General features: G+C 37.0%; 1 protein-coding gene across 4 annotated transcripts in view; it reads left to right on the top strand.

Moving 5' to 3' along the window:
* Positions 1–15,461, top strand: part of BBS9 (Bardet-Biedl syndrome 9) — a 493,002-nt gene that overhangs the window by 115,455 nt on the left and 362,086 nt on the right. For all 4 annotated transcript variants that reach the window (XM_028845874.2, XM_077996944.1, XM_015133745.3 and 1 more), the window contains one exon: positions 11,708–11,882. In XM_028845874.2, the coding sequence (XP_028701707.1) occupies positions 11,708–11,882 (175 nt within the window). The remainder of the gene's footprint in view (positions 1–11,707; positions 11,883–15,461) is intronic.

Here is a 15,461-nt window from a genome sequence, read left to right as displayed (position 1 = left end):
CTTTCCCTGGTACATCATTTAAAATATTAGCTATTTAGCTCAACATATGCATTCTGTTTATTCATTTCTTCTGTTTGCTTCAGGTTTTAAAATGTATTTATTTATGCCTAAGATTTTAAACTTAGAATCTAATTGGATATTGCATTATTATTAGGCACTAATTATCTTTAGAATGTTCAAACAGAAACAGAATGTGAGGGAGAGAGTAATAAGAAAGAAGCTAGCTATTCTTTCAACTAATTAACAGTTATTAGTTACTAAGCATAGCCAAATAGTAGCATGTATCTCAAAACTATGGTAGTAGTTTTATTTGCATGATGATATGAGTGAAAAGTACAAAAATGATATTTAATGGCAAATTTACAATCCAGCAAGCTCTAGATATCCATCTACTGTTTGTTTTTAAGGCAGTATCTGTTAGAATCCTACTCTGAATATTTTTATGTCTTTGTTCATAGCAAACATGTTGTATCATTTTTGAGGTAGGTTTGCAATAAAGATTAATGTGTTAGTGTTTCAGTCTTTCTGTAACAATAACAATTTTTTTTTCTGTGCCTGCGTAAAATGAGCAAAATGAGCGGAAGTTCCACAGACTTTTGGACTCTTCTGTTCTTATGTATCAGTCTCTTGATGTTTCCTGTCTGCCTTTTTGACTACCTATACAGCTGTTTTTTGTGTATTTTTCAGACTTGGAGAAAGACCAAATATTTTTGACAGCTGCATGCTGAACTGCATATATGCTTGGCCATAGGTCACGTTCGCATTTCTTCACTTCACTGTATTTTTACTCAATGTGTAAAAGAAATATGAGCATAGAGAGATTCAAAAAACATGTAGCATGCTGAGTAATGGTAGTTTTCTTTCATGTTTGCCACACCACTTACTCTGCTGCATATATTCCACAGGAAGACAAAGACAGAGAAATGGAGGATCTGGCATTCAGGACTGCCCTCCATGAGGCCCTTGTTGCCATAATAATGAAGGATGGAACATGTTCTGGGTCATGCATGGTAGAAAGAACTTCTGGGCAGGGGGGCACACACACACACACACACACACACACACACACACTCCTACACTTCATGAATAGATTATAATTTTCATGAATAGATTATAGTTTAATAGAGAAGACTTAAATTTAGCTGTCTGATTAACATTTAGTTGATTACCAGTTTATGCATCATGTTAAAGCTTTGACTATATGATATTTTAATGCCAGAAAATGAGACATACTATTTAATAAATGTTCATGATATGAAGCCACCATAATGGAACTTTTCTGCCTCTACCCACTCCCCGCAACCCCACAGGCATGAATTTCTTTTTGCCTTTGAAAATGAAAAATAATTGATTTTTAAAATTCTCTCAAATTGATCTTGGTCAGTTCTTTCTCAATTTGTTTCCAGATCTTACAAGTAATATTTCAAATCACAACAGTTGTTTTTCTCTTATTGTGCTCAAAATGACTAGAATAAAATCCAGATTTTAAATTCTGGTGAAATCTCCTAGTTTTTTCCTATTTAAAAATTATTTTTTCCTGTATGGTTTCAGCATAATTTTTGAGGAGACATTGTTAAGATATTGTCATCTTTTCAATTTGTGCTTTTATGGTTCATGGTCTGTTGGTGAAACATGACCCATTGCACTGTGGATCAAGTATAACTGCCTCTGCATCTTTTTCTGTGTTCCTTTTCCGTCCAATAATTTCCCTCTACTTTTACGTTTGACTGCTATTCACTCTGCCCATCTTTTGCAGTCCAGGGTGCATCCTATCTGTCATGAAACCTTTTCTGGGAATTTTATCGTAATGAAGTTCTTTGATTTTCAGCAGCATTTAGTCTGTTTTACACCACTTAGATTTTGTATGTTAATGCATATTATTTTAACAAATGGATATGAATTTTCCCTCCCAGGGTTTCAGTGTATTATAATGGAGCCAGATGGATTCCTATTTGAATATTACTTGTCACTTTCTAATTCTTTGACATTAGACAACTTGTTTAAGTTCTGTGGGTTTCAGTCTTCTCATGTATAAAATGGGACTATTGTCTACTTTTTAGAGTTATTAAAAATTATGACTAATAATGCCGTTTAAATGTTTAACAGAAGGCCAAAAATGTAACAGGTGCTCAGTAAATGGCAGTAGTAGTTAATATTGCTGTTTTTCTATATTTCTTACAGCTCCTGATATAATACTGAGCATGTGGTAAAGACTCTTTGAGTATGGTTCATGGCAAGGTCATTTAAATAGCTTCTGAAATCCCATTGCTTTTGTGAAGGCTTCCTGTTGGCTCTGTTCTGTCAGAATGACAAAACTTCCATGGCTTTTTCTGGACTGTTCTTTCTATTCCCATTATCTGTAAGGGGAGCCTTTGGTATGTATTCTGAAGTGGTTTCCAAAACAGTGATTCGAAGGATTTATTTATTTATTTTTGAGTAATGTTTTGGATCAATCCCTACATTTTTCTAAACATCAGTAGCCAAGATTGTAATAAATAAAGCATTTTTCACATACTTTGTATGCAGTGTGAAACACATGGAATAAAATCTCAGCCAATCTGAGGTACAGCTGAATAAATTATTTTGCCTAGCTTACTTCAGCTCAACAGACATTTATTAATGTATCTCCTATGTGCCAGGCATTTTCTAGTTGCTGGATTTACAAAGATGAGTAAGATAGGGTTTCTGCCTTTGCATTAGTCCAGGGCAAATGAGAGACACAAAAACAGATCATTTCAATAGATGATGTATTCTAACGTGGAGGTGGAATGGGGGCTCTGTGGGATCTCACATGGAGGGTGATTGAAGCGGAATGAGAAGACTTATGGGAAGATACGAGTCTTAGCCTGTGATGTCTCTCAGAGGAAAAATGCACTGATCACTTGATTCAGGGACAGAGACCTGACACAAAGTGACTTCAGTATCTACAGGAATGAATTGCCTGCAGAGTTCAGAGGAAGATTTGGCTCCAGGTGAGGCCTGATGCACTGGCTCAAACAGTGTCTACCATGGCTCTCTCTTTTTTTATTTTTATTTTATTTTTTATTATACTTTATGTTCTAGGGTACATGTGCACAACGTGCAGGTTTGTTACGTATGTATACATGCGCCATGTTGGTGTGCTGCACCCATTAACTTGTCATTTACATTAGGTATATCTCCTAATGCTATCCCTCCCCGCTGCCCCCACCCCACAACAGGCCCTGGTGTGTGATGTTCCCCTTCCTGTGTCCAAGTGTTCTCACTGTTCAGTTCCCACCTGCGAGTGAGAACATGCGGTGTTTGGTTTTCTGTTCTTGCAATAGTTTGCTGAGAATGATGGTTTCCAGCTGCATCCTTGTCCCTAAAAAGGACACAAACTCATCCTTTTTTATGGCTGCATAGTGTTCCATGGTGTATATGTGCCACATTTTCTTAATCCAGTCTGTCATTGATGGACATTTGGGCTGGTTCCAAGTCTTTGCTATTGTGAATAGTGCCACAATAAACATATGTGTGCATGTGTCTTTATAGCAGCATGATTTATAATCCTTTGGGTATATCCCCAGTAATGGGATGGCTGGGTCAAATGGTATTTCTAGTTCTAGATCCTTGAGGAATCACCACGCTGCCTTCCACAATGGTTGAACTAGTTTACAGTCCCACCAACAGTGTAAAAGTGTTCCTCTTTCTCCACATCCTCTCCAGCACCTGTTTTTTCCTGACTTTTTAATGATTGCCATTCTAACTGGTGTGAGATGGTATCTCATTATGGTTTTGATTTGCATTTGTCTGATGGCGAGTGATGATGAACATTTTTTCTGTGTCTGTTGGCTGTATGAATGTCTTCTTTTGAGAAGTGTCTGTTCATATCCTTTGCCCACCTTTTGATGGGGTTGTTTGTTTTTTTCTTGTACATTTGATTGAGTTCTTTGTAGGTTCTGGATATTAGCCCTTTGTCAGATGAGTAGATTGCAAAAATGTTCTCCCATTCAGTAGGTTCTCTGTTCACTGTGATGGTAGTTTCTTTTGCTGTGCAGAAGCTCTTTAGTTTAATGAGATCCCATTTGTCAATTTTGGCTTTTGTTGCCATTGCTTTTGGTGTTTTAGACATGAAGTCCTTGCCCATGCCTATGTCCTGAGTGGTATTGCCTACGTTTTCTTCTAGGGTTTTTTATGGTTTTAGGTCTAACATTTAAGTCTCTAATCCATCTTGAATTAATTTTTGTATAAGGTATAAGGAAGGGATCCAGTTTCAGCTTTCTACTTGTGGCTAGCCAGTTTTCCCAGCACCATTTATTAAACAGGGAATCCTTACCCCATTTCTTGTTTTTGTCAGGTTTGTCAAAGATCAGATGGTTGTAGATGTGTGGTATTATTTCTGAGGGTTCTGTTCTGTTCCACTGGTCAATAGCTCTGTTTTGGTACCAGTACCATGCTGTTTTGGTTACTGTAGCCTTGTAGTATAGTTTGAAGTCAGGTAGCATGATGCCTCCAGCTTTGTTCTTTGGCTTAGGATTGTCTTGGCAATGCAGGCTCTTTCTTGGTTCCATATGAACTTTAAAGTAGTTTTTTCCATTTTTGTGAAGAAAATCATTGGTAGCTTAATGGGGATGGCACTGAATCTATAAACTACCTTGGGCAGTATGGCCATTTTCATGATATTGATTCTTCCTGTCCATGAGCATGGAATGTTCTTCCATTTGTTTGTGTCCTCTTTTATTTCACTGGGCAGTGGTTTGTAGTTCTCCTTGAAGAGGTCCTTCACATCTCTTGTAAGTTGGATTCCTAGGTATTTTATTCTCTTTGAAGCAATTGTGAATGGGAGTTCACTCATGATTCGGCTCTCTGTTTGTCTGTTATTGGTGTATAAGAATGCTTGTGATTTTTGCACATTGATTTTGTATCTTGAGACTTTGCTGAAGTTGCTTATCAGCTTAAGGAGATTTTGGGCTGAGACAATGGGGTTTTCTAAATATACAGTCTTGTCATCTGCAAACAGGGACAATTTGACTTCCTCTTTTCCTAATTGAATACCCTTGATTTCTTTCTCTTGCCTGGTTGCCCTAGCCAGAACTTCCACCACTATGTTGAATAGGAGTGGTAAGAGAGGGTATCCCTGTCTTGTGCCAGTTTTCAAAGGGAATTTTTCCAGTTTTTGCCCATTCAGTATGATATTGGCTGTGGGTTTGTCATAAATAGCTCTTATGATTTTGAGATACATTCCATCAATAGCGAATTTATTGAGAGTTTTTAGCATGAAAGGCTGTTGAATTTTGTCGAAGGCCTTTTCTGCATCTCTTGAGATAATCACGTGGTTTTTGTCTTTGGTTTTGTTTATATGCTGGATTACGTTTATTAATTTGCGTATGTTGAACCAACCTTGCATCCCAGGGATGAAGCCCACTTGATCATGGTGGATAAACTTTTTGATGTGCTGCTTGATTCGGTTTGTCAGTATTTTTTTTATTGAGGATTTTTGCATTGATGTTCATCAGGGATATTGGTCTAAAATTCTCTTTTTTTGTTGTGTCTCTGCCAGGCTTTTGGTATCTGGATGATGTTGGCCTCATAAAATGAGTTAGGGAGGATTTGCTCTTTTTCTATTGATTGGAATAATTTCAGAAGGAATAGTACCAGCTCCTCCTTGTACCTCTGGTAGAATTCTGCTGTGAATCTGTCTGGTCCTGGACTTTTTTTGGTTGGTAGGCTATTACCATGGCTCTCTCTTAACTGTGCTTTTGGAAAAGCCAAATGGCCTCTGTGATTCCATACCGTATGTTCCTCATTCATTACTCACCAGGGAAGAGTAACTTTTCCTCTAGTTCCAGCTCAAATTAGGGATTTCATTTTTCTCTCATTGGCTGTAAATTATCCTGAACCAGTCACTGTTGACTACTGGGGTACTAATTGGTTTACATAAGTCAGGGCCTTGTCTCAAGCTTAGAGTGAGGTCCATCTCACCCAAACCTTATGGCTGAGCATGAGGAGAGGAGAACGGATGACTTGGGGGAAGCTAGCAAATGTTTGCTAGATGAGGGGGAGAAAAGTTAAATGACCTTTGGAGGAAAGAAAATTTTGTAAACAAAAGGAAGGAAGCATGCATCATCATGATGTGTGTGGGAAATAGCAAGCAGTTAAACGTTAATACAACATGTAGTATAAGAGTTAGAAAATAATTATGGAAATAATAATCTGTTTGGGTATTTTCCATTGTTAGGTCTAGTTTCCATACGTTATTTAATTCTCACAAGTTACTGAAGTAGTTACTCCATCTTGCAGATAAGGAAACTTGAGTCTAAGCCCACAGCTAATAATTGGTGGAGCTGGACTCACACCTGGATTATTTGGCCTCAGAGCCAGCCCACTTGGACTTTAATATCTTAAGTATTCTTCTCTGTGTTGCTAGAGTTTCAGGAAATAGGACCTCTTCTACTATGCTGTATTAGGCTGTTCTCACATTGCTATAAAGAAATACCCATGACTGGTAATTTATAATTGGCTCACGGTTCTGCAGGCTCTACAGGAAGCATGATGCTGGCATCTGCTTGGCTTCTGGGGTGGCCTCAGGAAACTTACAATCACAGTGGAAGGCAAAGGGGGAGCACGCATGTCACATAGTGAGAGCAGGAGCAAGAGAGAGAGGGGGGAGGTGCTACACACTTTTAAACAACAAGATGTCGTGAAAAGTCACTCACTATCATGAGAACAGTACCAAGGGGATGATGCTAAACCATTCATGAAGGACCACCCTCATGATCCAATCATCTCCCTCCCTCCAGGTCCCACCTCCAACATTGGAGATTACAATTTGACATGAGATTTGGACAGGGACACAGATCCAAACCATATCATATGCTAACAGGCCAGGTTTTCTCTGGGGTTCAGACTTTCTTCAGGCCTTAGTTCTTCATCCTATCATGCTAAGGTAGTGGTTCTGAAACTTTAGCATGCACCATAGTAGTCTCTAGGCTTGTTAAAAACTAGCATTTCTGGGCTCTGTGACCAGAGTTTGTGATAAGGTAGGCCTAGATTGGTATCTTAGAATTGGCATTGCTGAGAAGTTCCTAGGTGATACAAATGGTGCTGGTCTGGGGGCCACATTCTGAAGACCACTTCTTTGAGGTCTTTGGGAGACTGAAGATTTGTGGTACAATGATACCACATATTGAAATGAACACAAATTTTATTGGTATTTCTGCTTGCAAGTACACGTTTTGAGCTTATAGTCTTCAATAACACAGATATCAAGAGTATTATTTTGGTTACCGTAATATCCTCCACCGTAGGTCAAGGTCATTGCATAAATATTTCATATCTTAATAGAAAATGTATCAACATTTGTATTTACATACAAAATGTATATATTTACACTTAATTTTTAAAAACTTTTGTTGTGAAAAAGTATATAGAAAAAGTAACATGAACACCCATATTTCCACATCAACCATTGTAAATATATATGTATTTATACACATTTTTTTGATGAACCATTCGAAAGTGAGTTACACATCTTGCACCTCTTTACCATAAATATGTCAGCACACATCTCCCAATGAGAATATTTCACAACGCCATGATCACACTTACGAAAATTAGCAATAATTCCTTAATGTTATCAAACCTGCAGTCATATTCAAATTCCCCCAGTTGTCCCAATATCTTTCCTATACCTGTTATTTTTGGTACCAGGGTTCAGTTAAGTGAAACTAAATTTTAATAGACAGCAATGCGGGATGGATCTTTAGGCTCAGATTCTGGTTCCCTGTTATTTAAGATCCAGGTTTGGTTGCTTTAACAAAGGCTCGACTTAATGATGTCTGCAATAAGAAAGATGTTTGGCCAGGTGCGGTGGCTTAATGCCTGTAATTCCAGCACTTTGGAAGGCCGAGGTGAGCGGATCACATGAGGTCAGAAGTTCAAGACCAGCCTGGCCAACATGGTGAAACCTCATCTTTACTAAAAATACAAAAATCAGTCGGGGGTGGTGGCGTGCTTGTAATCTTGGTTACTTGGGAGGCTGAGGCAGGAGGATTGCTTGAACCCAGGAGGAGGAGGTTGCAGTGAGCCAAGATCGTGCCACTGCACTCACTCCAGCCTGGGCGAGGGGTGAGACTCTGTCTCAAAAAAAAAAAAAAAAAAAAAAAAAATTATTTCTGTCACATTTAACCATCTTAAACAAAGCGTTATTTTGGATGGCCGTGTGTCTCACGATAATTCATGATTCTACTACTAAAGAAAGAATGACTGTTGGGGGCAGCAGTTAGCATGTCTGCCAAAAGTTCTTTTTTGCAAAAAAAAGAGCTATACCAAACTATATTAAATCCACTTAATAATGACATTTCTCTTTTTGAGATATATAGGGTTCATAATTGCTCTTATGCTAACTGAGCCCAGACAGATGTTCTTTTTTGAATTATTTGATACGTGTTTTATAGATGTTCTCTTTTATTTTTGTTAGGGCATTAGCTGTCATTGCTCACAGCTGACAGTGCCTTCGCCCCCTTTCTAATTTACCACTTTCTTTTTTTCTGGGCTAGGGAAGCAGGTAATAATAACCCTCTTAATAATGCTATAATTTATTCTGTGTCTTATGTGTGCTATACTGTGTTAGGGACTTTGACATCTTACCTCTAACTTCGGAACTCTTTTTCTCAGCATTATTGACATATGATTGATAAATAAAAATTGTATATATTCAAGGTGTACAATGTGGTGTTCTGATATACATATACGTTGTGTAATGATTACCAGAATCAAGCTAATTAACATATAAATCACTTCTCATAATTATCTTCTTTTTTTCTGTGGTGAGAACAAAAATCTACTCACTTAGCAAATTTCAAGTGTCCATTATTATTCACTGTAATCACTGTGCTGTGCATTAGGTCTCCAGAACGTATTCATATTATAACTGCAAGTGTGTATCGTTTGACCAATATTTCCTCATTTTCCCCATCCCTGAACCCTGGTAAGCACCCTGCTACTCTCTGTTTCTATGAATCTGACTTTTAAAAAATATTCCACATAGGAGTGAGATCATGTAGTGTTTGTCTTTTGTTGTCTGGCTTATTTCATTTAGCATAGTGTTCTCTAGGTTCATCCACGTTGTTGTAAATGGCAGGAGTTCTTTCTTTTTTTCTAACATGTGAGGTGATATCTCATTGTGGTTTTTGTTTTACATTTCCCTGATAATTAGTGATGTTGAGCACCTTTTCATATACCTGTTGGCCATTTGTATATCTTATCTGGAAAAATGTCTATTCTTGTCCTTTACCCATTTTTGAATTGGTTTATTTGTTTTTTTGTTATTGAGTTGTGTGAGCTTCTTATATATTTTAGAGACTAATTGCTTATCAGATATATGGTTTGCAAATATTTTCTCCCATTATGTGCTTTTTATTGATTGTTTTCTTTGCTGTGCAGAAAATTTTTAGTTTGATGTAGTCCTCCCCCTTCTTTTTGTTTTGCTTGTACTTTTGGTGTCCTATCCAAAAAATCATTGCCAAGACCAATGCCATGAAGCTTTTCACCATATGTTTACCTTCCGGGAGTTTTGCAGATTCAGATCTTAGGTTTAAATCTTAAACTACTTTGAGTGGATTTTGATTGTATAGTGTAGATAAGGATCCTTTTTTTTTTTTTTTGGTATAGTGTAAGATAAGGATCTTTTTTTTTGTGTGTGTGTGTGTGTGTGTAGTGTAAGATAGGATCCTTTCTTTTTTTTTTTGCATGTGGATATCCAGTTTTCCCAGCACCACTTATTGAAGAGACTATTCTTTCACCATTGTGTATTGTTGGTGCCTTTGCTGAAGATTAACTGATAACCTTGGAGCTCTTATACAAATATACTTAATTTACAAATGAGAAGGCTGAAGCTACAGGAATATCAGTAACTTGTTTATAAAAACGACAATTGTTAGAACCATAATTAAAATAAGAATTGATGCCCTTAGTGGGACCTGGGAATCCTACCTTTGAAAATTTGCATGATTTTTATTACAAAGACCTTACAGCATTTATTTCGACTACTTAGAGGCATTTTTATACTTATACATTTTTGTTGATTGCAGACAGGTAGGTTTGCCAAATAGCTAGATGAGATTCTTTTTGTCTGATTGTGTCTCTGTGAATACATGTGTACAGCATGCATACACATACAGCATACATATAAACTCACATCTTTTTTGGAAACTTTTAATAGCATAGTGGATAAGGATAACATTAAAAAACAAAGCTTAGGCTGGGCGTGGAGGCTCATGCCTGTAGACCCAGCACTTTGGAAGGCCATGGTGGGCGGATCTTGAGGTCAAGAGATCGAGACCATCCTGGCCAACATTGTTGAAACCCTAAAAATACAAAATAATACTACTAAATACTACAAAAATACAAAAATTAGCTGGGCGTGGTGGCGCCCATAGTCCCAACTACTTGGGAGGCTGAGGCAGGAGAATCACTGGAACCTAGGAGGCGGAGGTTGTGGTGAGCTGAGATCATGCCACTGCACTCCAGCCTGGCCAGAGAGTGAGACTCTGTCTCAAAGACAAAAAAAACAAAACAAAAAAACCCCCCAAAAAACATTAACAACAACAAAAACAAAGCTTAAAACAGTAACTGTAAAGCCTACTATACATTATGAAAGAATCTGAGTATTACTCGGGAGGCTGAGGCAGGAGAATGGCGTAGACCCGGGAGGCGGAGCTTGCAGTGAGCTGAGATCCGGCCACTGCCCTCCAGCCTGGGCGACAGAGCGAGACTCCGTCTCCAAAAAAAAAAAAAAAAAAAAAAAAAAAAAAAAGAATCTGAGTATTGAGAGAATACTTTTCAAACAGCATTAATATAAACAATTTTTATCTCTCTAAAGAGAGATTCCTGAATGGTTCAGATGTATGTTTAGTGAACATTCATTCGCAGACAATATTCATCCTAGAACATCTTTCAGACTATTTAAGGTTGATAAATCTATTGTATTAGTTGAGATGGGTTAGAGTATAGTGCAGTAATAAGCACTGCAAAACTCGGTTTGCTCTCTCTCTTTTTTCTTTCTTTTTAGCCTCCTTTGGTGATATGTTTTCTTTTTAAAAGTTGCTTAGCTGTATGATTGTCCTTAGACAGATACAACAAGAAGAGTATCATCTATTTCTATGCAATTTGATATTTTTTGAGCTCTTTTTAAAATCTAAGTATACTATTTAAGATTGTCACTGATATTCAAGGTGATATAGAATAGTTATTATAGTACTTATTGTATATGGTATATGAGCTAGAGATGACAAGGCACAAGACTGGCCTTTTATTTATTCCCTTAATGAGTAACTTAATTTTCCTCTAACATAATTTTTTCCTATGTAATACATTATAAGATATACTAATCACACTAGCAGGACATGAAAGGTTATAGTCACTAGATCTTTCTCAGATTAGGGATACTAAACTGTATCATAGAAATCATCATCATTTCCATCATCTCAGTAAATTTTAAGAACTGTGAATATTGTACTTAATATTGATAGACTAATGGTAGAAGACACCGCAGAATCAGTCTATAGTTGAGGGCAATCAGGGATTAGTATTTTTCACTATTAGTAATTTTCACACCCAATGCTGCTTAATGCTATGATTTATGTAAAATTGGTGCCTAAGACATACTTGTTGTAGATAGTGATTAATAAAAATATTATATTTATAAAAAGAATAGGCCATCTAATTTTCTCTAATTCTTCTTTAGGGCGAGATTTAATTTGCATCCAGTCTATGGATGGGATGCTGATGGTATTTGAGCAGGAGAGCTATGCTTTTGGAAGATTTCTCCCTGGCTTTCTTCTGCCTGGTCCTCTTGCCTACAGTTCCCGTACAGATTCCTTCATTACTGTCTCTTCCTGCCGACAAGTGGAAAGTTATAAGTAAGTTTGGATGTTAAATCTTTGGAATCGTGATTTTTTGGTGTGTTTGTTGCTGACTAATTTTTGTCCACAAAGGGCTTCAATATCACAAATGAAAAAGAGATTGGTTTCTTTGACAAAATGTGATCGTGGTGACTTAGACGATATCATTTACTATTGTAAAATATTTGAAAGGCGATATAGAGCAGTGGTTTGGGAGGCAGACCTGGATTGGAATCCTGATTTTACCACTCCAGATGTTTGATGGTTGCTGTCCTTATCCTGGCTCTAAAGGAGGTAATATTATTCATTTTGACAAGTTTGTTATAAGGATTAAATGTATGTCAAGTTACCACCCTGTAGAAAATGCTCAATGATTTTTGTCATTGTTCCTTGATGTAGTAAATAATTAAACACAATGTTGAGTGAAAAAAGCGAAATTGAAGATTTAGCTGTGGAATGCTTTTATAATAAAAAGGAATGTGTGTGACATAGGAAAAATACTGGCATGAACTGTTAATATGAATGTTAATACTTTTTTAAAAGAACAATTCGTAGTATAAGTGAAGTATGAAAATGATCCTAGGCAAATAGTTTATACTTATTTGCTAGAAATTCTTATTGGTCGTGGTAAATTGTGTATGAGAGAGACCGTTTTCTTCTCCACCAGCTAGATTTAAATAAAAGTCAAGGTTTTGAGTTTTTGGAGAGGAAGGTTTTTATTGGCAGAGAGAATGGGGAAAAGAAAGTAGAAATTCATGCTGGGAAAAGAAATAGCCTTGGAGGGTTTCAGTGTCTTTAGTAGCTTTATTGTGTTACCTTACTGATGGCAACATTTAGATCTTTAAACATCTAAGCAGCACATCATTATAGCTTTTCAACATTATTTTTGGCCACATCATTTTTCCCAAGATGGGGAGAAGATATAAATTCATCAGGCAACAGATGTAAGTTTTTGTCTTCAAGTTTCAATGTTGTGTATATAACAAGTTAATGCAGTTTTCTCTTCATAAGTAGCTATTTGCTTTTTGTAAATGACTAGGCATCTAGGGTTAAAACTCTGAAAATAAGTGAATGTTTGTGAGTAAGCAGAATTTCACTGATTTAGGAAGTGTATCATCATGTAATATTCCGTCTATAATTCTTATGGCTTTTGTCCAAAGGAGATGATTGAATGGTGGCATTGCTACTGGTAATAAATAAAATATTATATTTTTTTTGAGAGGTTGGGAAAAATATCTGTATAGTTTACTCAAGCCTGCCAAACTTCAGCAATATTAGGAGATCTGCTTTTTAGCTTTCCACCCAGCTCTGTGCCTCACCTCCTGCCAAGTAGTGCTATGCTAGGGTCACAGTACAAATATTTAAACACCCAGTTACTTACTCTTTGAAATATGTGCATAGGAATTAATTTGATAATAACTCTAGGAGTGATTGGATAAAGAAGTAATGTGTAGATTTCCTTAATGTGTGAGTTTAATCTAACAGAAGCTCACATTGTTTTAACTGTGGTAATTCTCCAACATACCAATCTATTAAATTCATCTTTGTCTTAGACTAAAAAATGTACATGTTATCCATTATGTGGATCATTTATAATGGCAAAAATGCATGAGATATGAGATTATTGTGAAATGATGACAATCAAGAAGGTTTACAACATTAAGTAGTATGTTGTACTTATATATGCTTTCAACTTTGTCATAGATTATATTAAATGATAATCACTGCTGCATTTTTGGATTTTGGAGAAAGCATGAAAACTATAAGTTTGTTCTTTTGAGGTTTTATTAAATCTGTCTATATTCGGTTAATAGAATATAATCAGTTAATAGAATAGGCTTTAACACATAACTCATTTTCATTTTTGATATTGATACCTTTCATTTCTTTAAACCCCACTTAATTATGTTCAAATAAAAACCAGTGAAGGCTCAGGGTCTCAAACTTCAGTGTGCGTAGGAGTCACCTGGACAGCCTGTTATAAAATGCACATTTACAGATGCTAGTCCCCAGTCCCCTAGATTTCTTTTAATAGGTTTGGGGAAAAGACCCAGAAATCATCATTGTAAATTTTTACTCCAGGTGAATCTAATTCAGGGGCCCACTTTGAGCACCATTTTTCTTTTGAAGTAAGAGAATTGTTTGCCCTTGAATTTTTTTTTTTTTTTTAAATGGAGACAGGGTCTCACTATGTTGCCCAGACTGGTCTTGAACTCTTGGGCTTAAGTGATCCTCCTACCTTGGCCTCCCAAAGTGCTGGGATTACTGGCATGAGCCATCACTCCTGGCCTGTTTGCCCTTTTTTGGGGGTAAGGGTAAGGGCCATGTATGTCCAAACTTTGATCATCTTTTATTCTCTTTTTTTATCCTTTGCCTTTCAAAGTTATTTAGTCAGTAATCTGTGCCCTTAATACTTTCTCTTATTCAGCCTTTCCTTCCCATTCCCATTGGTTCAGGCCTGTATTTTTTCACTTGGATTTCTATTTTTTTTTTCTCTCTAAACTTTGAAGGGTCCTTCTCATATCTTTTTTTTTAAAACACCTCTTTAAGCCAGAATAATTTTTATTTCTTACTAAAAAACCTAGACTTTTTTTTTTTTTTTTTTTTTTTTTTTTTTTTTTGAGACGGAGTCTCGCTCTGTCGCCCAGGCTGGAGTGCAGTGGTGCGATCTTGGCTCACTGCAACCTCTGTCTCCCGGGTTGAAACAATTGTCCTGCCTTAGCCTCCCGAGTAGCTGGGGCTATAGGCGCATGCTGCCACGCCCGCTAATTATTTTTGTATTTTAGTAGAGACGGGGTTTCATTGTGTTGCCCAGGCTGGTCGCAAACTCCTGAGCTCAGGCCATCTACCCGCCTCGACCTCCCAAATTTCTGGGATTACAGGCATGAGCTACCACACCCAGCCTAGATTTTTTATAATTGACATTCAGTGCTTTTTATAATCTGGTCCCATTTTACCTCTATGATGTGGACTTTTGGACTTGGAAGTGACTTTTGAAGTTAACTGGTTCAACTGTCTTCCTTTTTTCACCTCCTAGATATATTACTGCCTAAAACACTGATGTTTGGCTGTCATGTATTGCCTTCTTATACTGACATTTTCCAGAGTATCTTGCATTATCAGGTTCTTGAGAGAGGAATCTGTCTTAAACATCTGTTCACTGACTGAGTAATTCCATTTGTTTATTCAGTCATTCATTCAGCAAATATTTTTCAACAGGCTGTGTGCTACATACTGTGCAAGGTACTGGAAATGTAGTCAAATAGACATGCCTCTTATCCTCAAGTAGAATTCAAGGAGGCGGGAAGTCAGACACTTCAGTCCATTTGTGATACAGGCTATAGCAGAGCTTTGCATAGGATGCTGAGGAGGCCTTGAGGTGGGACCTCCAAGAGTTGAATGTAGGGAGGCTCCCTAAAAGAGTCTATCTGCCATGGGTGTTATTTCTCTCCTGTCTGCTATACCCATTCCCCAGCAACCCCTCAATAGCTCCGAATACATTACTAAGTAAATAATCAGCCTTAAATAAAGATTTAAAAGTGTTTTTGTTGAATTTAATTGACTATTTTAAGAAGAAGTATTCTTCTCCAATCTTTG

This window comes from Macaca mulatta, chromosome 3 (genome assembly GCF_049350105.2).
Source record: "Macaca mulatta isolate MMU2019108-1 chromosome 3, T2T-MMU8v2.0, whole genome shotgun sequence".
NCBI lineage: Eukaryota > Metazoa > Chordata > Mammalia > Primates > Cercopithecidae > Macaca > Macaca mulatta.
Note: the sequence above shows the minus strand (reverse complement) of the source record. Positions and strands in the feature narration are given on the sequence as shown.